The sequence below is a fragment of the Eublepharis macularius genome, chromosome 17 (assembly GCF_028583425.1).
Source record: "Eublepharis macularius isolate TG4126 chromosome 17, MPM_Emac_v1.0, whole genome shotgun sequence".
In the NCBI taxonomy this organism is placed as follows: domain Eukaryota; kingdom Metazoa; phylum Chordata; class Lepidosauria; order Squamata; family Eublepharidae; genus Eublepharis; species Eublepharis macularius.
Window position 1 is genome coordinate 2,805,886 of NC_072806.1, and position 24,650 is coordinate 2,830,535.

At 46.9% G+C, this 24,650-nt stretch overlaps 1 protein-coding gene across 3 annotated transcripts in view; it reads left to right on the top strand.

Annotated features, from left to right (window-relative positions):
- The first annotated feature begins 1,280 nt into the window (after positions 1–1,280).
- Positions 1,281–24,650, top strand: part of LOC129344858 (Golgi integral membrane protein 4-like) — a 63,341-nt gene continuing 39,971 nt past the window's right edge. Inside the window, exons 1-5 of one of the 3 annotated variants that reach the window (XM_055001765.1) lie at positions 1,281–1,427; positions 1,672–2,262; positions 16,181–16,255; positions 18,247–18,296; positions 20,410–20,463. In XM_055001765.1, the coding sequence (XP_054857740.1) occupies positions 2,076–2,262; positions 16,181–16,255; positions 18,247–18,296; positions 20,410–20,463 (366 nt within the window). In that variant the 5' untranslated portion in view covers positions 1,281–1,427; positions 1,672–2,075. The remainder of the gene's footprint in view (positions 1,428–1,671; positions 2,263–16,180; positions 16,256–18,246; positions 18,297–20,409; positions 20,464–24,650) is intronic. The other 2 variants (XM_055001764.1, XM_055001766.1) reach the window with 2 other exon arrangements.

Genomic DNA, 24,650 nt, shown 5'->3' on the forward strand with positions numbered 1-24,650 from the left:
TTTATTTTTTGGCGGGGAGGAATATTTTATCCAAGAAAAGCAGCATCTCTTAGAGAAAGCTCTGCTAGAGCCCCTCTCAATGACAGGCCAACATTTTATGCTTTTTTATGCAGAAGAATATTTAATCATGTCTCGTCCCCCTCTGCTCCGAAGTTTTATAGTCCAGGCACAAGTAATCCACCTCTGTGAGATAAGTATGATTCACAATTGCAATCCAAATATGTAAGGACCTTAGATTTCACCACTATGTTGCCTTATGCAACTAACTGTTGCTTTAAATATGTGCTCCTATGAGCTACCTGTGCTTCATGTTGCCTAATGTCAGCCCTAGAATTGCTTATGTTCTGTTTCAGCATTTCTTCAACTCTGTATTGGATTCTTGCTAATGCTATTTATTTGTAAACTTTATTCATCTTATGGCATTGTTTATGGAAATGCCCTTGATACTGACTGTACTAATCTCACACAATGTAATCCACTTTGAGTCTCAGTGAGAAAGGAGGACTATAAATGACATAAAATAATATAAATAATTTGTCCCTAAAACACAGCTGTTTCTAATATGATGTGGGAGTACAGCAGCGAGAAAGAGGAGATTAACAGTCCCTTACTCGTCTGTTTTCCTGCTTAGAAGTAGCCCCCGGGAGCAAAGACTGGAACTTGGAGCCAGTGTTGTGTAATGGTTAGAGTGTCAGACTAGGATCTGAGAGTCCCAAGTTCAAATCCCCGCTCTGGCATGGAAAGCGGCTGGTTGACCTTGGACCAGTCACACCCTCTCCGCCTAACCTACCTCCCAGGGTGGTTGTGAGGATAAAACGGAAGAGAGCGTAAGCCGCTCTGAGTTCCTATTGAGGAGAAAAGCAGGGTATAAATGAAATAAAGTAAGTAAGTAAAAAAATAAATCCTCCAGGTTCAGGGGCAGTATACCTTTGAACGCTGTCTCCCACATGCACAGAAACACAGAAAAGAACGAGGGGGGGGAGGAAACCCCAGTTTGAGCCAGCCTGTGCACGTTTACTCCGAAGTAAGTCCCAAACTGCCTCGCCGGGCTTTGCGCAATCCAATCCTAGGCAAGTTGGGCGGGGAAGGGCGCCCCAGTGCGGCCAGCGGCGCCTCCCAGCGCCCCCCCCCCCTCCATCGCACGACTAATTAATTTTCGCTTCTGCCCGCCCTCCCCGCCCTCCTCCTCCCCCCCTCCACGCCCAGCCCCTTTTTCTCTGATGCTCCCCCCTTTCCTTCCTAGTTCAGCTCCGCCCAGCTCCGCATCCTTCTTTCCCTAACCTCGCTCCAAATGGCAAAACTGCCCCTCTCCGCCTCTCGCCGCCCTCCTTCCAAGCCGCTGCTGCCGCCACCGGCGCTTTAACTCTCCGCGCCGAGGGAAGGGCGCCCGCCGGCAGCCGCGTCCAGGTCCTCGGGTCAGTTTCCTGGTCGGTTTCCTGGTCGGTTTCAGCCCCCGGCCCTTTTTTGCCTTTGCAAGTCTGAAGGGAGGGAGACGGAGAGGGGGGGCGCGCGCGGGGGGATTCGTTGCCTCCCGGATGCCTCAATATTTTCCCCCCTGTTTGGGGCGGGGGAAGGAAGTTGCTTAAGGCGCGGGAACTCCGCCGAACGCTTTAGGAACCCCGCAACTTTATTGCGCGCGCATCTATTGAAACCGACCTCTCTTCTTTGCAGCGCCAGAAAAAATGAAGTGTTGAAAAAAGTTTCTCCTGCTTCACTGTACCTGGTGGCGAACAGGAATAAGAAGACCGAGGAAGCCAAGATCTTCTGGTAGAAAGCAGCAAAATCCAGTTTCCCCCCTTTCCCCCCCCCCCAAAAAAGAGAGAAAGCTCTGAAAGTTTCTAGCTGCAAACACACCTTTCTGAGATTACAGATTTATCCCTCCACACCCTTTCATTGTCAACGGACTATGAAGATTGACAAGCTGCTCTGGACCAGTGCAGAGAAGAGAGACCGATCCGGTGCAGGGGAGGCTTCAGAGAAGAGTGGCAGGGAGGGCTGAGCGCTGACACTTGGCTGCCAGATGCTACAGCAGCGAAGGAAATAGGCAGGAAATCTTGTGGCCCCAGGAGCCGGTGATGGGGACTGGCTTGTGCACCAGGAGGCAAAAGGGCCTGTTGCAAACTGGATTTTGCCTTGTGGCCCTGGCCTGCCTGGGCTCCGGAGCTTTTCTGTACAACCATCTCCAGCAGAAGGTGAAGGCAGCAGAGGCTCTGGCTTTGAAATACAAACAGCAACAAGAGGCGCTTTCTGCTCAGCTGCAAGGTAAGGGAGTCTCTCTTTAGTCCGCCCTTCTGCTGCTGTGTTTCTGCTTGCGAGCTTCTTTCCAAGTACCCCGCCCCATTTGAATAAGAACAAGAGTTTAGCTTGCTAAATCAGACCCAAGTTCAGCGTCCCATTCCAGACAGCTCCACTTAGGCATCGGCATCTATTTAGGAAGATCGCATCGCACACTGTTCTGTCTCTAACTGCACATGTGCACTAAGGCAGGCTAACATCCAGTTGCCCACCTTAGTGCAGACAGAGGGTCCCTCGAGCTCAGCATCCTGCTTCCTGACCTCAGACAGCCCAACTCTCGCAAGCAAGTGGTGGTGGCCTTCTCCCCTGTTGTTTCCCACCCAGAATCTGGCATTCAAGGTAGACTGCCTCTGTACACAGAGGTTCAATTTTCCTACTATGGCTCTTCACCTTAACCAGACCTCTCCTGCAAAGAGATCTGATCATTTTGGGCTAAAACCCACCGTCGTTTTCATTTTCAAATAGTTACTTTTGGTTGCCAGCATCGTACCTGTCACTGAGCAGCTATGTGGGGTGACCTGGAATTTTAGGATTATGAGAGCAGGAGGGAAATTTCCTTTTCCTGCACAGTTTCCCTAATTTTAAGAAACCTCCGTCATGTTCTTTTCTCCCCCCCCCCCCGCCCTACATGTGAAAGGTCTCTTTTTCTGCATTAAAATGCCCCACACTCTTCAGCTTGCCTACAAGGAAAGGAGCATACCTCAGTGGTAGAATACAAGCATTGTACTTAGCAGGTTGGATCCCTATTTTTTAAATCTCGGCTATCAAGGCTGGGAAAAATCTTACAAACTTGCTGCTACCAATGAGAACTGACAATCTTGCATTAGATGGACCAGCCACATGCCTCTGTATCAGGCGGTTTTAGGAAGGGGTTGGTGGCTCGGTGGCAGAGCAACCACTCTGCATGCAGAATTATTATCATCATTATTGTTTATCCATAGTCCACCTTTCTCACTGAGAGCCAAGGCGGATTACATACCGTAAGTGAATACGATATCATCAGTTGAAGCCTCCCGATTCAGTCCTTGGCATCTCTGGATCGCGGGCTGTAGAGCTAGCAAAGACGTGAAGGGCTGCTGCCAGCCAGGGCCAATAACAACGGGCAAGGTGCCCCAGAAATCTAAGACCGCTTCGTATGTAAAGAGATGGTGGCACATGGCTGCCCATGAGAATGAATGAACTTGTGATCTGGGCAGCTCAAAGCTCAGTTCTCATAAACTCCTTTGCCGGCCTTAAGAAAGCCGCTCTCTTTCCACCTCAGTTGTCCTCCCATCATCTATAATATGGGAATAAATGCACTGGCCTACCTTACAAGGCTCTTGCTTATAATTACTGTAATAATATCGTATGTGAAGCGCTTTGGAAATGGCAAATGCTATATACAAGTGCAAGGTATAACCATAAGTTCTCATTGTTTTTATTGCCCTTTTCCATACTTTCTCCAGTTCTGTTAAATTCTTCAGTGAGCTAAGTATCGGGTACAAAGCACCTCTTATAGTTAAATCCTAAGCAGAATTACTCCAATCTAAACCCATTGATTTTCAATGGGCTTAGACTGGAGTAACTCTTCTTAGGATTTCACTGCTAGAGTATTTTCCGGTGGCTAGCTGTGTTGGTCCACAGTAGAAGAGCAAGGCTTGAGTCCAGTAGCAGCTTAGAGACCAAAATTTCCACGGAATAAGCTTTCAAGAGGCATCTCGTGAAAGCTTATCTCCAACTCATATATGTGTCCATGCAAACTCATTCGTTGGTGGTAGCAAAGAGCAAGAGTCCAGTAGCACCTTTAAGACTAACAAAATTTGTGGTCAGGTGGGAGCTTCCATGAGGCATGAGCTTTCGTGAGTCACAGCTCACTTCTTCAGATGTATCTGAAGAAGTGAGCTGTGACTCACAAAAGCTGAAACCCTACCACAGATTTTGTTAGTCTTCTAGGTGCTACTGGACTCTTGCTCTTTTCTACTGCTACAGACAGTCTAACATGGCTACCCATCTTGATAATTCATTGGTGGTATTTTCGAGTGTTGACTTGATGATAGGAAACTGCCTTATACTGAGTGGGACCTCTGGTGCACTTCATTCCCAAAGCAGAGGCCTGGTCCAAGGTCTTCCCCTACAAGCTGATCTCCTTTACATTAGAGAAGGCCATCCGTCTTTTCACTCAGATGTTTTTCTACAGTTTGGGGGCTGACCTGCCGTTTTCTCCAATCTCTCTCATGTCCTTGTTTTCAATTCATCATCTTTCTTGGCATCCAAAATGCAGGAAAATCTCCCTCTGAAAAGACCCGATGAGATCTGTACATGCAATCTCAGGAGTTCATTCCAAGTGAGCGTGCATGCTTAATGCAAGGTTGCCAACTTTGGCCTGGGAAATTCCTGGAGATTTGGAGGTCAAGCCTGTGGCGGAGGAATTTGGGGAGGTATTTCACCGGCCAATCGATGCTGTACCATAGAGTCTACCCTCTGAAGTAGCCTTTTTTTTGAGGAGAACAGATCTCCGTAGTCTGGGGATCAGCTGTAATTTTGGGGAGAGCCCCAGGATCTATGTGAAGGTTGGTAACTCAGACCAGCTGGCACCTTTTCCAGTACTTGCCTTCATTTGAATGCAGGCCACAACAGGCAAGCCTTGAGTCTGGCACCTCAGATAACCACTTGTGTCACCTGCCCTACATCTGCCCGTCAGAGGAACCAGAAGTCTACCTTGATGGAGAACTCATGGGGGGAACCATAGTGGTGTCTTGGAGAGGAACTTGTTTAGGGTAACACCAAGGAATTTTAATTCCAGTCTGGAGGGGAACTCTTTGGGAGTCCCCTGGCCAGGAATTTGAGACTTGCTTTGGTTCTTCATCTTCAGCAAAGAAATGCCTGTGAATCTAGCAAGCAAAATTGATCTTCTGTTCTGGCCTGGCTGCAAACATTTGCTAACGGAAAGCCACGGCAACGCTACTTGAGCGGATGTTTCTTTTGGAGGGCCCACCCTGGGGAACAAGGAGGAAATGGCTTTTGCTGGGCAGCCTGTCAGGCATTGCTCTGGACGGGCCGGCATGACAGAGCGGTTGTGAGTTTAAACATCCCAGGAGGAGCAAACGGGTTGGTTTGGTTTTGATTAGCTCCCTCTTCCCATCCCCCACCTTCTGCCACACTCACGCTTTCTGGCTTCACAGACTTGGAGAACTTAGGCAGAGCCTGCAACCCGAGTGAAAGAAGATGACGAGGGCATGCTTCTTTCTCTCACTGAATACCCCCTTTTCCTCCCTATTGTAGACCAAGGATTTAAAAAAAAAACCCAATGCAATAAAATAATATAAGGCACAGCAATAAACAATGCAGTGAGATTGATGGGGCAAGATAGCATAGGAAAAGGCAGCACTGTACGACATGCACTGCCAAAGAATCTGAATTCTGCAACCTGAATAAAGTTAAATTTATTTAGCATATTTTGCATCCTCAGGGAGGGGCTTTGCCAGTCATAGGAAAGGGACTGAGGTGTCCTACTGGAAAACTTTTGCAGTCAACTCTCTGGCTTCTGAATTTGCCAGGTATTGCCCACATTTTTTCAGATTATTTTTCATAGAGCAAGATCCAGGTCCAAGACCAACTAGATTTCAAAGGTATGAGCTTTTGAGAGTCAAAGAGTCTCTCTACACAAGACATCTTACACAGTGACGCTCAAGTGTAAGGAGATGTAATGTTATCCAGGAAGCATAGTTTAAAAAGACAGAGCTGGCAGAGATCAGTCCTCAGAGGGTTTGTTATTTTCCCTGAAGGCTCTGTCAATTTCATCTCTCTACACTAGAGTAGTTTAAAAAGGCAGAACCAGGCAGCAGGGCAAAGGCTTTGCTATACACTGGAGCTTTGTGAAGGATCTGTGAAATGCCAGAAGAGAAACTTCAGCCTATGATAACCTCTCCAGGTCCAAGCCCAGCTCTGGAAGGCAGCTCCAGCCCATTTCCATTCCTTGCTGCCCTCTAGTTGCGATCCCAGGCAGTTTTAGACTGGAGAGGTGAAATTGACAGAGCCTTTGGGGAGGTGAAGATGAAATTTAAAAACCCTCTGAGGAGCGATCTCCACCAGCTCTGTCTTTTTAAACTACTCTTCCTGGCTAACATTGCATCTCTCTACACTTGAGCATCCCTGTTTAAGATGTTTTGTGTAGAGAGACTCAAAGCTCCCTTCGTCAGATACAAGGAGTAGAAAAAGAAAGCAAGTTTCTAGTCCTTAGGATTTTTTCATAGTTGTAAGAACTAGAAACTTGCTATTTTTAAAAGAAAGGAAAAGAACAGTGAGATTCTTAGGAAGGTGAATTCCGTGTGACATTCCCTCTCTGTGTGTTTTTCTGCACAGTCACAGCATAAACACAGCTTTGGTTGTGGATTCACAATGCTCCTTTCCTCTGAGCCAGACTTCTGTTCTGTTTAGCTCAGTATTACCTCCTCTGACTGGCAAAAACTCTCCATATCCTTAGGCAAAGAAAGGCCTTTCCCCCAAACCAGCTACACTAGGATATTTTCCCCTGACCTGGGTGGCCCAGGCAAGCCCGACCTTGGAAGCTAAGCAGGGTCAGCCTTGGTTAGTAATTGGATGGGAGACCTCCAAGGAAGACCAGGGCTGCAGAGGCAGGCAATGGTGAACCACCTCTGTGAGTCCCTTGCCTTGAAAACCCCAACAGGGGGTACCATAAGTCAGCCATGACTTTATGGTACTTTCCGCCCCCACCAGGATCCTTTAACTGGTTATGTCTTGAACACCAGATAGTTTTAACTGGTTATGCCATTCCCACTAACTTTATTCTCTACCACTAGCCACTAGTCTTAAAGACCAGAGGCGGGAACAAAAGTTCAAGGGAAGACATTAGATAGATACAACATTCCTGTTGTATCATTAGATAGATACAACATTCCTGTTCTCCCAGTGGCTTTTTGACGAGACAGAGGCAGAACATCTTTCCCCCAAATCAACATTCATGAGGACTAGAATGCTACTTTTTTAAAAGGCGTTTAGGAATGCAAATTTGTATACTGTGCGGAGTGCCAAAAGGGAGGAGAGGGGGAAGATCTTTTATGGTTGATGGTCACTATGAACACGTTAACATCGCACTTCATGAGGAACTGGCCCCAGCAGGTCCTTTTCGAATTCTGAAAGAAACCTCAGCTTGCCAGCCGGTGCTCTTGAGGGCTTTCTGATCCCTCAGTGGGCAAATTGTGTATTCTCTGTTATGGAAAGCTGCATCTTTTGAAGCGAAGGCTTCAGATCTCCTCGGGGTGTGAGGGCATGCTGTGAGCTTTCCCTTTCTGCCTCTCCGCCCTCCTCTGTCAGAAGCAGCGGGTGCCCTTATTTCTGACTGGCTGCCTTTAATGCAACCGGGACCTATTTTTGACTGTCATGTGTTCGGAGGATACGTGATATGTTCCTCTCGGTGACTCCATGCAACAAGCAGATGTTTAAAGAAACTGCCCTAGTTCCAGCTGACTCCTGCCTCCAGAGTTACCGGGACTTTTCCCAGGATTTTCAGTTTCCAGTTGTTTTTTTTAAAAAATGAAACCACAGCCGGTGTGGTATAGTGGTCAGAACGCTGGATTATGTCTGGGAAGTCCTGAGTTCCAGTGTCCACAGAGCAATCAAACTCTTGTCTGTTGCTACAAGCATGATCCTGCTATGTCATTTCTGCATCATTTAACACGGCATGATTTGGTTCATTTTAGCTTAGTTTGTGCTCTCTTTTCAGATTTCAGCAATCCAAACCCTGTTGGGTGGTTTATTGGACATCCCATTCATGTAGATAATATAAAAGGCAAGCTGTATTGGCCGTGACTCACTTGTTATCCCCCTGCAGGCATATTGCCAACAACTCAGCCCTCAAGGCCCCTGCAAAGCGCCTACTTGCTGCCGAGGGGGGGGGGGCATTGAATTGGTGGCTAAGCACGCCTCCCCTCCTCTCGCCTCCCCTCCCTGACCTTCGAATCTGGCCTCCAGCCTGCAGTCAAGCACCTGCTTGCCGTTGGGAGTTTTCTAGAGCCTGTTGTATTTTTTCACACAACGGGTGTTGTTGCTAGTGTAGATATTAGGGTTGCCATCCTCCAGGTGGTGGCTAAAGATCTCTCGGAATTACAACTCATCTCCAGCCGACAGAGATCAGTTCCCCTGGAGAAAATGGCAGCTTTGGAGGGGGGACTGTATGGTATTATATCCTGCTGAGATCCCTTCCTTCCACAAACCCCACCCTCTCCAGGTTCCACTCCCCAAATCTCCAGGAATTTCCAAACCCAGAGCTGGCATCCATAGTAGATATCATTGTCCTGCACTATGTGATCCGTCTTGAGTCTCAGTGAGAAAGGCAGACTACAAATGACGTAAATAATTTTTTTTTAAACTTTGCTGCTTGACCTTGGGCTGGTCATTCTCTCAGGCTAGCCTACCTTATAGGTCCAGAGGAGTTAGCCGTGTTAGTCTGTAGTAGAAAAACAGTAAAGAGTCCAGTAGCACCTTTAAGACTAACCAGCTTTACTGTAGCATCTGACGATGCATCTGATGAAGAGAGCAGTGGTTCTCGAAAGCTTATGCTACAATAAAGTTGGTTAGTCTTAAAGGTGCTACTGGACGCTTTACTATTTTGCTACCTTATAGGGTTGTTGTGAGGCTAATATGAAGGAGAAGAGCACCATGTCTAATGTACACCACCCTGAATTTCTTGGAGGAAGGGCGGGATAAAACCGTGTTATAGACAGATAATTTTTTTCATATGGTAAAGTCAGTGAATGGAAGGCCGTGGGCCAAATCCGGCTGACTGGAATCCATGGCCACAAACAAAATAATTCAAGTGGAGTGGAGAGAGCAGTTTCTGTGGCAGATTAACTGCCGGTAAACAATGGAAGCACCGTGGCTGCTGTTGCACGCATGTGCAACTGCTAAGTGGCTTCGCGTAGGGTTGCCTATTCCCTAGGTTGGGAAACTTGTGGAGATTTGGGAATGAAGCCTGAGGAGCGTTGGGTCTGGGGAAGGGAGGGACCTCAGTAGGGTTCAGTTCCATAGAATCCACCTTCCAAAGCCGCCCTTTTCTCCAAGAGAACTGATCTCTGTAGAATGGAGGTCAGTCATCGTTTGGGGAGATCCCCAGGCTCCACCTGGACAGTTGGCCACCATGGCACAGGCCTACATTGTCATAATTGGATCCCTCTTTCCATTTGGTGATAGTCAAAATGAGGAAGGGAGGGAGGGAGGAAAGTATTTTTTAAAATTGCTTGTAGATTGATGTCCATAGACATCAATAGAAGGCAGTTCTTGAGATGGTATTTTTTATGCTGGCTGTTGCGTGGGGCAGTGGGTGCTTTCTTGCTTTTTGAGGGGCAATTTTTGATCTGTTTGGGCTATTAGATGGCTACTCTTTTTAACAGCCTGTGTTGATATTTTTAAGTTTTTAACCTGCTGCTGCTTTTTATTGCTTTAGACTGGTGGCATATTAATGCTTTTTATTGCTTTAGTCTGCTGGCATATTAATGCTTTTTATTGCTTTAAGTGCAGGGTTGTAAACTGGCTTGGGTTACACAGAAAGTGCAGTTTTTACCCTGTTCAAGTACTAAATTTTTTTAAAAAATGAACAGCTCTCTGCCCCTGGGAGCTTGCAGTCCAAGCAGATGTAACCCAGGGAGGAGAGGTGAGATGGAGGAAAGAAACAAATTGCCTTATATCTGGAAAAAAACCCAGAGAATTCCAACTTCCTCCTCAGGGCAGTGAGGGAGCCCCATTCCTTATTGGTGCTTCTTTTGCAAGCTGAAGGTTTCACGTTTGCATGCTGAGTGCTTCTACCCAGCTCAGGAATTCTGGCAGAGTGCCCCTTCCAGTAATTATGGTTTGAATGCCTGCCTGGCTATTCCAGCTGGCTACAGTTTCCTAGGGAAGAGATCCCCCCCCCCCCCCCCAAAAATCTCTGATGCATTCACTGGTACTCGGTCGAGGCCTTTCACGTCTGATCGGAAATCCAGCTGACAAAGGCGGCCTCTTGCTGTTTCATAAACTTCTGATCTCTGGCACAAACTGTTCTTTTCTGAATGACAGCTGGTGGCACACATCACTCTGACAGCCACACACACACACACACACACGTTCTCTGAAAGCAGAGTGTGTACTAACATGCAAATAGATCGCATTTTGTGCAACGGGAGAAAATAACGTGTGTGTGAAATCACATTTCTGTAGTGTTGAGCATCTGGGGTTTAATACAGACTGTTTCTCAAAAGTACACAGATGAGGAAAAGCAGTTGAACCCCTCCCCCTAGAAAGTGTCATTTTCTCCAATTCTTGCCTGCTTTCCTTTCTCTGTCATGTTACTTTCCTCCCTTCCTCTATCCTTTCCCCTCCTCAGCATCCTCTGTGCTCTCCATAATTTCTTTCTTCTTGCCCTCGTGAGCTCCATTCCTGCCTGCTTTCCTACAAGCTTTTAAAAAGTTCCAGGTTGTATGTTTGTGGACTGGGGTGTGGCTACACCACACTGGTGTTTAGAATAAACCCTGCCCTAAAACTTTACTTTTAGAGTGTAAAAATGGCCCACAGCCATGAGCTTTTTTGGGCAGGGGGCAGGAAATGTTTTAAAGGTCATGCAAGAAATGACTGGTGTTGCTTTGAATTTTACTCAAGAAGTGTTATTTGTTAAAATATTTAAGAATCTATGCAAGTCCTTGCTGGATCAGCTAGGCATCATATTTCCTGCAGTGGAGGTAGGAAGACCAAAACCTCTCGAGATAGCAGTCCCCCTTTGTTGCCCTCCCCAACAACTGACATTCAGAAATACATTGCTTCTCATGTTCCATTTAGCCATCAAGCCTAACAGCAGTTCACAGAGTAACAACCTGGGGAGACCCAGATTCGAATTCCCACTCCTTTGTGCGCCCCCTGCCTCTGAACATGGAGGTTCTCTTTGGGTGTCATTGCCAACAGGCGTCTGTAGAACTGTCCTTCTTTGTGAATTTGTGAACGATTTTGCTGTGCACCTCTGGCGTTTCAAATCAGTGCAGTCCAAAGAGCATAGCCACTGCCAGAGGTTTTTTTTCTGCATGGGTAGGCTGGCTCACTTGCTTGGAGAAGGGGCTGCTTATCCTTTCTGCCTTGAAGGCTTCATCCAAAATGGGAAACAGACAAATGGGGAAGAATGTTTCCCAATGCTGCTGAACGGCTGCCGATACTGTAGTTTCTCGACTGGCGTAACCACCTTTCTGGAAACATTTACAATCAGGAGAACTCTTCTTTTCTCCATATTGCTCCAGAGGGATTTTTGGAAAAGGCGTTTTAGTAGCTGCTCCTAATAGCATCGCTGGCTGCCGTCCCGCCTAGCCGACTTCTCTGTTTTTCACTCTTCTCTGTCTGTCTGAATGCAGCTGAAAACCCCTCAATAGTTTTGTGGCTTTGAAGCTGCTGGGCTGGAGCTGGGTCAGCAGAAGGGAACCAAGAACTGAGGACGGAGCGTTTGGGATTGGAGCTAGCCTGACTAAGGCGAGCTTATTCGATGGCACCTCTCATCTGAGGTTTTTGAGCTTGGGACAAGGCCCCTTATTGCCCCCACCTCACATTCCCACCTTCTCACCCTTCGCTCTCAATGCATCACCCATCTTGTGTCCGTGGCTGTGTAGCAGCAGTCCCTTTTCGACTGAGCCTTTTTGTGGTCTTCTCTTCTGGTACGCCCTTTTGAGCTGAGTAGTGCCAGACATCTGGTAGAAGTGCTATAAAAAAAGACCCCCCCACCCCGAACTTATCTATTCATTTATGTTATTTAGAGTTCCCCTTTCTCACTGGGATTCAAGCTGGATTATACAAAATAAGTCATTGCAATAAATAGGAGGGGGCATCCAAGAGACAAGGCAGTCAGATTTAACTTGTAGAAATCTGGAGCCAACCAGAGACCAAACACAGTGGAGAAGCAAAGTTTAAGTTTTATCCCAATGCATTAAACAATGCAAAAATTACATAGCAGGAACCTACTTTCAGCAACAGGTAGTATGTTCTATATACAGTGCAATCCTAAATAGAGTTACTCCAATCTAAATTCATTGAAACCAACGGGCTTAGACAGGAGTAACTCTGCTTAGGATAGCACAGATAGTCGTGCAAAGGATTTTTCATCCCATCGTTTAGGGCCCAAGGATGGGTGTGGGGGGGGGGTGCGTGGGAATGAGCACACTTTAGCAGATGCTGGCAAGGTGAGGCAGCGCAATAGCTATCGGCTATGTGTGTCTGAAATTCAGTAGATAATTTCCTTTCATGATTTGTGAGAGTGTGGGGATGGCCTGTGAGTGGGGGAGGGGGTTCTGATGTGTTCACACCCACATGCTTGGATCCTGCATGGGTTCATATACAATGCGAAACAAATTATGAAGTACACACTAGTACCAGGGGTCCCCAATGTGGTGCCCCCCTGACACCTTACCTGGTGCCTGCAAAACGTTTTCAGAAAGTGGGCAGGGCCACTTGCCTAGCCTGGCTTCTGATTGGCCATTGGAGATCCAATTAACTGTGCAGATTAAAATCATGTTGTTTCAGTGGCAGCTGCCACCACAGGGTTGGTTTTATTCTCTCTCTCTCTCTCTCTCTCTCTCTCTCTTTTTCTGGTGAGATTTTCAAATTGCTCCACTTCTCGCTTGCACTTAAACTTCCTCTGGGTGTGAGGTTGGCTCCGCCTCCAGAGGCAGCCATTTTGTGGTTTCACCCACCGCCTCGTATCCGAATTCCAAAGGTGCCCACAGACCCCAAAAGGCTGGGGACCCATGCAGTAATCTATCCAAAGAGATCCACGGTACATTTAATACGGTACACACAATGGATTAACAAACATCACCTTTAGGTAGGCAGCTGAGGTCCGACTCCTGACATCCAAGTTTGGTTTTGCTAGCTTGACAGTTAGAGAACTGGTTGGACCCTTCGGCCTCGATTGCTATCCGCTGTGGCATCATAGCAGGGCAGAGATGCAGACACAAGAGCAAGCTGCTGGGGAGGTCCCTGGGGGGGGTAGGGGGGTAGGATACTATAGAATCTACCCTCCGAAGGAGCCATTTGAGGCGTCCCTGCTAACAGGGGAAGTGTTCTCGGTTGTCTGGAAATCAGTTGTAATTCTGGGCGATCTCCAGGCACCACCTGGAGGATGGCAACCCTAGCCAACCTTGCCTTGTGAGTAATATTCCATTGGGACTTCAAGCCAGTTGGCACCAGGTGCGAAAAATATTCCCAGAATAGCCATGTTGGGAACATTCGGAGCTTCCTTAGGCCTTCCTGCTTGGCAGTTCAATGGGGCTGGGAAATGTATATTGCATATTCTTTCCTCTTTTCCAGAGAACAGGGCCTCGTGTGTCAGATTGCTTTCCTGACAATTTTATCCCATGCTTTCTCCAAGATGCTTAGTATGCAGTTTTGCCCTTCTACTTATCCTTACTTATCTACCCTTATCCTTACAACAACCCTGTCAGGTAGGCCATGACGGATGAAATATTGTGGGATTTGTTTGGTGGAGGTGATGCTTTCCGCCACTGCAAATATGGGAGTGGCTCTAAGTTAACTCTTCAGAACAACGGAGTCTTCCTTTCAGATATCACTAGTATTGCCAACCTCCAGGTTGGACCTGGAGTTCTCCTGGACTTATAACTGACCTCCAGTTTACAGAGGGGGTTCCCCTGGAGGAGATGGCCGCTTCGCAGGGGGGACATGAGATCCCAGTGAGTGAGCTCCCTTCCTGAAACTAGGCACTGCCCCATATCTCCAGGAATGTCCAGAAATAGAGTTGGCAACCGTAGATACTGCTCCTAAATTAAGTCATAACCTCTTAGAGTAAGTTCAAGGAAGGAGGGAGGGAAGCGAGTAGTCTCCAGTAAGGGAAGGCAGATCTGTCGTTCGGATTTGAGGGTTATTAGTGTGCACTCGGGATCATTCCCCAAAGGTCTCGTTCATATCCTGTCACGTTGCGGCAGGCCAGACTCCGTGGTATGCAGCTAGAAATAGAGCCATCACACAAGGCAGGTCAATTCGGAGGCACTTGTAGGGGGTGGAAGAGGCTGTCTCGTTTTGTTATTTTTTGAAGAAGACGACGATGAAATCTGAGGAGCATAGAAGGAACCCTGTCACTTTTCCGTCACCAAACCCCTAAGACAATGTCTGAAGGAGGCTGGAATTTTAGAAAGGGCTTCTGCCTTAATCAAAATAAAGTCTTTTTTTTTGCAAGAAGTACAGTAAAGTCAGTGCGTTTGGCCACAAATACCAGCTTCCAGAATTCGGGCTGCCGGGCCAGCCTCCCGGTGGTGGCTGAAGAGCTCAGAGAATTACAACTGATCTCCAGACCGTAGAGGTCAGTTCCCCTGGAGAAAATAGCTGCTTTGGAGGGTGGAGTCTATGGCATTATACCCTGCTGAAGTCCCTCCCCTCCCCAAACCCTGTCCTTTCCAGGCTCCGCCTTCCAAATCTCCAGGAATTTCCAGAGCTGGCAACTTTATTCCAAGAACTGCATTTTAAAAACATACTTAAGTTTCTGGTCCTTAGGATACTTCTGCTAAATACGAGGTCCATCTGCAGGAGTGATATTCATCCTCTTCCAATTCTGGAAGATGTCCTCCTTGTTGTATTTTAGGAACGGATCTCTGAAAACCCAGCCATCCTCGGAAATCCTGGTAGCTGTCAATTGGATTACCATGGAAATGGCCCTAATGACACAGCCTGAAATGGAGTCTTGTGTCTTATCCCATTGACCCAAGCACATCAAGGCTTTGTTAGAGGAATAGACCTATGGGGCCTGTCTTTCTTGCTTTCTTTCTTTTTTTGAAAGCCTTGTGCCGAGTCCCTTTAAAAAGTGTTCTAAAAGCCTCTGTTAAGTGTCTGAATGTTGAAAGGGGTGCCTGCAGTCCTTTTTGCTTAGCAAGAGTGGGGGAAATATCATCAGAGCTGCTACTTGTTTCTTGATCGAAGCTGAAAGGGATTGATCTTTCCTATGAAAAGCAGAATTTAGCTAGCTAAGGAAATAACCAAGAAGCTGTAGTGTTTGATGCACCTTTCCCAAGCCAAATTAAGTTTGTTCTCTTGCTTTCTGTATGTTCTTCAAACCTCTGGCTAAAATCCCAGCAAGGTGGGAATGCAGGGGTGGGGGGAGTGGAGAGCAAAATGTACTTGCTTCAAGATGGTTATGTACTTGGAAGAGTGAGAAAACACAAAACTATCTTAAATAGCTTTCTTTTTGTATTGTTCTCAGACAAGAAAAAAAGTTACCTATTGTTTCAATTCCCTTGAGCGGGAGGGATTCTTTGGGAGGAGAGAGCAGCAGAGAGGTCTGTGTAATAATTTATTTATTAATAACTAGGGTTTGAATTCTGCTACTTTTCTAGAAGCTGCTAATCTTCCCCTTTACTAAACTTTTAAAGTTTATGTAGGGGCGTGGACCCATTTCTCCATTGCTCATCCCATTATCAGTTCGAGCGCTCCCTCAGTGGAACAGGCTTCCTCGGGAGGTGGTGGGCTCTCCTTCTTGGAGGTTTTTAAGCAGAGGCTAGAATGCCATCTGACAGCAATGCATTGCAAATGGGATGCAAGTGACTTTATCTGAAATGGTTAAAAATAAAACCAACTGGCAGCCAAACCGGTTGAGTCTGAAATGGCATAAAAAATCCAGTAGTAACCAAGATGGTTTACACAGGCTATGGGAAAAGGGCCTCAGTGGTTACGGAGGTGACCTTGGGCCAATTAATCTCTCTTGGCCTCACCTACCTCACAGGGTTGTTATAAATATGATAGAGTTTGTGCTACCCTAAGCTCCTTGGAAGAAGAAGAGAAAAAGAACTTGGGTGGGCTTGTTGCACCTAAAAATCACTTGTACGGGGTGAATAGGGGCTAATGTTTTTTTTCCCGGTCTCTTTGCACCCTCCTCTAGTTGTTTATGAACACAGATCGCGGCTAGAACGGTCTTTGCAAAAAGAACGAGGGGAACATAAGAAGACAAAAGAAGGTGAGTGTTTGGCCTAGGTGGCAATCGAAGCTAGAGGACTGTCTGACAATCTGATCCAAGTCAGCATGGTGTAGTGCTTAGAGCATTGGGGCAAGGATCTGGGAGACCCAGGTTCGAATCCCCACTCTGCCATGGAAGTTTGCTGGGTGACCTTGGGCCAGTCTCTCGGCCTAACCTCACAGGGTGGCTGTTATGAGGATCAAAAGGGGGAGACAAGAGGAAATCAGGGCATGAATATCTAAATTAATAGATTTATACACAGATTGGAAATGTCTTCATCTTTTGTACTTTTCAAGTGAAGGAGACCTGCCTTGTGTTATAGCCTCCATTGGGTGGGAGGGTGGGAAGCGGACGGACAGAGACGAATGGGCCATCCAGAGGATTGGAGCAGTTGTCACTTAAATTAGATGCGCTTCACAGGTTTTGTGATGAGTCAATTTAGAATAACGGCATCTGGTTTGATCTGGGGGTTTCGTTTTATGCCTTCAGAAGGGTGGGGGGAAGCAAGGCATTTCATTCAGGAAACTGAATGGCGCATCAGGCATCAGCAGCCACTTCAGCTCTGACTCTGGGTTGGGAGTGGCCTTCAGGGGGTGGCTTTTACTAAAATTCCTGTTGTTGCTTCTGGGGATGTCAACCTCCAGGTGGTGCCTTGAGCTCTCCAAGAATGGCGACTGGTCTCCAGATCAGTTCCTCCAGCAGTTTTGGAGGGTGGACTGTATGGCATTATGCCCTTCCTCAACCACACCCTCCTCAGACTCGACTCCCAAATCTCCAGGAATTTCCTGACCCAGAGTTGGCAAGCCTAGTTGCCCCGGAGTTTAAACAAATGTTTTTAACCACCCAGACTTCCACCTGCAATAAGCCCTGGTTTAGAATGAAATGGGAACCTTTGGGGTTGTTTTTTTTTAAGCAACAAACATTTCTTAGGATGCTGACTGGACTTGATTCATCCAAGGGTTTTGCAAAAGATCAATGTGACAATTGCTGTGTGTTTGTCAAAGGTCTCCGAGTGCTTTGCCTCCTGGCAAAGGGATTTCTAGGCATCATAAATAAAGATGTCACTTCTTGCCACATGCGGCTGATTAATCTCCACTTAATGCAAAGTTCAAAGACGATGTTGAAAAGGATTGATTTTTGCTTCACGGACATGAAATTCTACAGAATGCTGTGATGAAGCATAGAGGGGGAGGAAACAGATGTTAATTTGTCTCAGAGGATGGGTGACTCTGGGGGGCCTAAATCCTAGAGGGAATTGCCCCTTTGCTGAGCGGAGAATCTTACCCGTAGTGGCTGGATGCTCTGATGCCCCTTTTGGTCTACCAGCTCCCTTTTGCTAAGGGTGTATTAGGATCTTTTGAAGGCCCTTCCAGGGTTTAATTTTAGGGTTTTTCAAACTTCATGCTCCCAACTCACAAGAAAACACACTGGAACGTTTTTTAAACCAAAAGGAAGTTGGGGGTGAAAGTGAGCGGCAAGCAGGAAAGGAGAGGATGTGACCGGATGAGATTTTTGATCTAAGATTTTTCTGATGTTTTAAGATCTTTTCAGAGAGTTTACAGGACTATTTGGCTTGTCTTACAATTGATTTCCTTATGTCACCTGTGGGAGTTTGCTTTTTTGCTATTATGGCAATACACCTTGGAACTGTGTGTGGATGAGGGTGAACAATTAAACTACAGGCCTGTTGCAAAGATGGCTGAGATAATATAAATGACGTGCTATATACTCTCCAAAGTGCTATTAAGGACGTTATTGAAAACCACAAAATATTTCTTTTGCTTTTTATTTTGCAATGCAGTGAAACAAACTTTTGAAGATTTATATATATATTTTTGTTTTGCTCTTGCAGGTTTTTTTATTGGTCTGCAGTGGTTAAATTCCATCCTGTTAGATTTGTAGTGTCTTGGCCACATCTCTTTCCTGAAAATGTGAACCAGATTCTTGCAAATGCCTTCCTGCTAATTTTCTTCATTTTTTCCCCCTTTCAGATTTTTTAGTATACAAACTAGAAGCTCAGGAAGCCCTTAACAAAGAAAAGGTGGGTAAAGTGGGGTTTCTTCGACTGTGTGTGTATTGGAGAGACCATACAAAAGTGTAACGTCCTTTGTGCAGTGCTAAGTTTCAGTATCTCGGAATTTCTCAGTGTGATATGTATCTTCTTTTCTGCAGGCTTGAAACCTGCAGAATTTGTCCTTCCTAGAATAGTCTATTTCACTTTTTTTACCTGATATGCATCACTGTCTGCAGGTCTTCAATTAGTCTCATTTTACAGAGGAGGAATTAATGGTGAGAAACTGTGGTGTTCACTCACAGCCAGGGCTTTTTTTCAGCGGGAACGTGGTGGAACGGAGTTCTAGAACCTCTTGAAAATGGTCACATGGCTGGTGGCCCCGCCCCCTGATCTCCAGACAGAGGGAGATTAGATTGCAATCTCAACTCCCCTCTGTCTGGAAATCAGGGGGCGGGGCCACCAGTCATGTGACCATTTTCTCCGAGCTCAACCTACTGAGTTCCACCACCTCTTTTCCCAGAAAAAAAGCCCTGCTCACAGCCATGTATGCAGTGCCAACGTCTAGTCTGCTGAGTGTGAGAGTTTGGGATGCTGGTGGTAAAGGTTACATTTGGAGCAAGGTCTCCTGATGCAAATTCCGGCACTATGCATGCCGAATTGCTATCTCAACATACCTCTAGGAAGCCAGGGAAGAGCTAAGTGGAAGACAACCTGCAAAAGATCGACCCTTTGATAATTTCTGGGTGAGCTTTCACTGCTCAGCAAAGATGATAACTTCCTACGTCATATGATCCAGAGGAGTTAGCCGTGTTAGTCTGTAGTAGCAAAATCAAAAAGAGTTCAGCAGCACTGCAGCACAAGCCCTCTATAACCACAGTCCTCCCCGCCAGATGCATCTGACAAAGAGGACCACGGTTGATTTTGCTACTACAGACTAACACGGCAAACTCCTTTGAATCTTTACACAAGCAAACTGATCCCCACACCAAAAGGAGCTGTCTGCATCTCCATATCAAAGGAGTTGTTTACGTCCCCCCTCTCCTCCTTCCCCCCTTCCCCCCCTCTCCTCCTCTATATTTGGCCAGTTTCCTTCTGCCCTCCATGCACCTGACGAAGAGAACGTGATTCTCGAAAGCTTATGCTACAATAAAATTGGTTAGTCTTAAAGGTGCTACTGGACTCTTTTTGATTTTACGTCATATGAGTCCTTGTTGGGTTACTCTGAATTGCAATGTTCAAAGAAGCCAATGGAGACGTCTTGATGGTGTGTTCTAGCCAGAGCATGAAACCATTTGGGAACGGCTAACTCGGTCGCTCCCATCAAGGCTAGGACTGAAACGATGGGAGGCCGCAGTTACGCCTAATGGGCTGACAATCTGCATGCGAAATTAATAGCTATTCATTACAGAGTGCCCTGGATGACAAGAGTGTAAATTATCTGATTTCCAAACCATGCTTGTTAGGGGAATCAATCTTGGCCCTCTTAGTTTAGAGGGGTTTTTTTCTTTACATCTATGTTAGCTGAACTAATGGAGGGTGGGATTTAAAATGCCCTGCATGACGGTGAAGGGTTTCCTCTCATTTATGACTTAGAATATGTATATAAAACACAAAGATTTGCAACCCGTAGGAGTTGCAACGGAGGCGACGGAGGCAGAGGCGGCTCAGCTGCCTTTGATCCTGGGTTGGATCGGGGCTGTTGCCAGCTTTCCTTGCTAGGCAGGGTCACTCATAATATAGCCAGAGGGAGGCAGACCTTCCCCAGCCAATGCACATGTAAGGAGCAATAATGTCATGGTCAGGAATGCTGAAGAAGTTGGCTACCGTTGCTTGGGGTTTCTCTCTCTTTATGCTGGACACTGGCCAGGGGATCCCTTTAGCCCCACATCTCTGCCCCAGATGTCTTGGACACGGTGCCTTGCCCATTCGGAGAGGGAAACCAGTTTTAGTGCCAGTGGAGCCTGCCTTGTACACCTCCTTGATCTCTCCAGGCTCCCCCCTTTCCTGTAGCCAATTTCTGGAACATTTTCCTGCAACATGCGTCTTTAGCACCACTAGCCTCCGACAGCCCCTCCTACCATGTAGGCGTAGGAGGTAGGTAATGCGCGCTTTGATGTGTCTTTCTCATCTTTTGTTACAGCAAGATTCCATGAACAGATACGGTGCTCTGAGTTCCCAGCATAAGATACTGAAGGTAAAACGACCTTTCCTCCCTGCTGTTCTTTAACCCCTTGAGCTAGTGTGGCGCAGTGATTAGAGTGTTGAGCTAGGTGCTGGGAGACCCAGGTTCGAATCCCCGCTCTACTGTGGAAGCTTTCTGGGTGACTTTGGGCTGTCACACAGTCTTTTAGCCTAACCTACCTCACAGGGTCGGTGTGAGGGAAAAAGGGAGGAGAAGGGAATGATGTAAGCTGCGTAGGGTCCCTGCTGGAGAGAAAGGCATGGTATACATTTTATTTGTTTTTAAAATTTATGCTATTTATCGTCCTCCTTTCTCACTGGGATTCAAGGCAGATTACGTAGCGTAAGTCAATGTGATCAACGGCTGGGATAAACAATATGTTTAGTTTAGTTTATTCGGTGTTTAACCCGCCCTCCCCACAAGTGGGCTCAGGGCAGGGTACAACAGTCATAAAATACAATGGCATAGCAGATTCTACAATAAAATCCAGCAATTAAAGTTATATATATACAAAAACTTGATATAGTTGGCTGCACATTCCTGCCCCCAGCATACAAAGAGGAGACAGGCAGACACACGAGCTGGACTCGAATACTGGAGACCGGTGGGAGGCTCGATGATGGCCCTGACGCTGGCCTCAACCGTAAGCCTGGTGGAACATCTCTGTCTTGCAGGCCCGCCGGAATGATCCAAGATCCTGGCGGGCCCGAGTGTCCTCAGACAGAGTGTTCCACCAGGTTGGGGCCAGGACCGAAAAGGCCCTGGCCCTGGTCGAGGCCAAATGAGCCTCCCTAGGGCTAGGGATCACCAGTAAGTTCTTACCTGCTGAACGAAGCTCTCTCCAGGGCACATACGGGGAGAGACGGTCCCTCAGGTAAACAATACACAAGGGTAAGGCCTGCAGGAATTTGTAAATAGCAGAAATCCAATACTGAGCTCAAAACCAGTGCTGAAACAAACATGAGGAAATGGATCTGAATGAACCAAGTAAATAAATACTCCCGTGCCCTTTTGATACGGTCTTTCCAAAGCTTGGCTCGATGTGACTTGAAGAACAGCTCACCAAAGATCCCACGAATCCAGTATTCTGTTTCCAGTGCCCAGCCAGGGACCTCCTCTGGGAAGTCTGGACAGTGGTAGGTGGTGACCACTTGCCAGTCTTTGGGGGACTGGATGGGATTCTTGCAAAGAAGGATGGACCAACAATGAAATCCTACGTGGGTTAATTAACGTAGGTGCTTTCTGCATTATAAGTAACATACCTCGGTGGACCACAGAGTAACAGATTCAGAAAGTAGACTGTGCAAGACTGAAGCCCATCCACTGTGCCGTGTGCCAGGGCAGGCAGCCTCCGAATGCAGCCCATAACTTTGTTCAGCCTGCAGGGCCAATCCTGCACCTGAGGGACCTGAGGTGAGCCCCTGCAGGGTTCTCAGTGGTCGGGGCTTGGCTTGTGCCTACGGTGGTGCTTTCAGACATGCTGAATAATGCACTTTCAATTCACTTTCAGTGCTCTTTGCACATGGATTTTCCTGTTTGAAATAGCAAGATCCCCTTGCAAAGAATGGCCAACAGGCAGTGGAAATGGAATGAAAGTGCATTATTCAGAATGCGAAGGTCTGCTTGGGGCCTGCTCCTATCTTTGACTCTCCCCATTCGCTTGCTAGCTGGCGCGCTGACATCTTCTCAGGTAGACTGTCTTAGAAGAGGCTTTCCATCTGTGTGAAGTGGGAAGACCTCTTCTACAACGACCCTGTCCACCTGTGTTTTTTGCAAGTACTTGTATTAGAATTTATTTTTTAAAAAATCTGCTGCCCTGTAAGTTGGGGCATATTATTAATTGATCAAAAAAAGCATTGTTGGGAAGTTTGGCATTTGTCTTGGCTGTCCCTGCTTGACGTGATAGAATCAAAAGAGCCGTATCAGGAGTTTAGGGAATTTTATAGTCTCCCGATGTACACAGATGAATATAGTGATGTGTTGCTAATGCCAGATTTTTGCAGTAAGAATTGCAGCTTGAACCTCTCTTCCCTATAATTCTACACTGCTCTGCTTCCTGTAATCATTTATGCTGCAAAAATCTGTCCTGAGCTGGGCCATTTCCACACTGCTTATCTTCCCTCGGAACGACCCGAAACATCACTCAAAAACCGGGGAAGATTGCATTTCTCGCGCAAATCTCGCGCGAGAAAACACAATCTTCCACAGTTTTTGCACGATGTTTCAGGTCGTTCCGAGGGAAGGTAAGCAGTGTAGAAATGGCCCTGATCTATCATCATCATCATCATCATCATCATCATCATCATCATCATTATTAACAACAACAACAACAACAACAACAACAAACAACTGCACTTATATACCACTCTTCTAGACAGATTAGTGCCCCACCCAGAGTGGTGAACAAGTTATTATTATTATTATCCCCACAATACAGCGGGGGAGCTGGGGCTGAGAGGAGTGGCTTACCCAAGGCCACCTACTGAGCTCATGGCAGTCGTGGGATTCGAGCCAGTAGAGTGCTGATTTGTAGAGAAAACACTTAACCACTGGGCTACAGCAGCTCTCCTAAGAGTCCTGTTCTTTTGCTTAGAATCCGAAAACAATGTTTTTACTAAAAATGTGCTCTTGGTAGTTCGAAGTGTCCTTCAGCAGCCTTCAGCGTGGGGCAGGCAGCAGGGTGTGCCTTGATGCTCAGCTCCTTGGCATTCATGCATGTGCATTGACACGCATGTGCACGAGAGAGAATATGCTCCCAGTCCTCATTTGGAGGTGTAAATTATAGAGATGGGATACAGGACAACAAAAGCCTCCAGAATGACAACTTAGGCATTTCACATTGCCAACGTTTTCACAAGGTATTCTCCCAGTGGCAGAAACGTGGACAATGATTTACTAGAGGCTGGGACCAGACAATAGGGACTGTTTCTAGTAAACAGGGACAGTTGGAGCGTACAGAATTTGATATAAGACGCCTGCCCCTGCCCCTTATTCCCAGGCCAGGGACCAAAATACGCAGAGGCATCCTTTTGCGTAACACCGCTGACCCGGAATTCACCTCCCTTTTAGGTTCCCATAGCAACCTGCTGCAATCCTGCTAGTCCTGGCTTGGCAGTGCCAATTAGATATGCAGATCTGTGGGTGAACTTCTGGCCCTGGTACACAATAGCTAATTCTCCGAAACCGTTCCAACGGAGAGGCCAGCCGGGAGGGAGGGTGAGAATGGAGTGGATGGGGGGGAAAGGGGAAATCACCCGTCTCCCCCCCCCCTTATGTACTGCCAACTGGATTTGGGTTTTTCTGAAATGGTTCTGAATGCTTTGCGTGCCTCCCCCACCCCCTTTCCAAAGGTATAGTAAATGTCTAAATTCTCCTGCCTGCTCTTTACACTTCCAAGCTATCACAGGATAGATCTAGATTCTTAGGATGCAATCTTATCACATCCTGCCGTGAAAGTAATCCCTAGTGAACTCTGGGGGAACCACGCATAGGATCACACAGCTCAAGTATGCTCCCAGGTGCTAAAACTGGGCCCCACCCCAGCAAACCAAGCAACTCACAACATCCCATTAACAGAATCTTCCCACCTTAAAGATGAACCCCTTTAACTGCGGCATCCGCACTGGCAAAGCTTTTGCTGTCTGCAGGGCCTAAGTTTTCTTTTGGGGAGCCCGGTACAAACTTGTAACATCACCCCCACACACCAGCACCACAGTCCCTCATCCCTTACATACAGTTTCATGTCCCGATTCAACCTTGGGGGATCCATTGTTCCGAATCTGCAAATAAACAAAAATATTCTAAGGGACCCTCTGGTTCCCACACGTCTGCCCCTTCCACCTCTGCATTCTCCTTGCACGTGGCTCAGAAACTAATGAATTCCTGGGCTGCGACAAACCAGGGTTTGCCGTTACACTGTGGCTTGAGTTTTTTGGCCTACAAAACAGGATCCCATAGAGTTTATAGGCAAAAATCCAGTGATGGGTTGCAGTGCAGACCCAACAGCGAACTTTGGTTTGTTGCAAGCCAGTCTTCAATTTCCGAGTTGTGTGCGAGAGGAAGAGGGGAGGGAGGCTGCATGTAAGTCTTATTGCAATGTGACCTGGATGTTGCAAGTGGAACAAGGGGCAGGATGCTGACTCTAGATCTCATCCTGATGAACCAGGGTTTGTTCTTATGTCTGAATGCAACTGACGCAG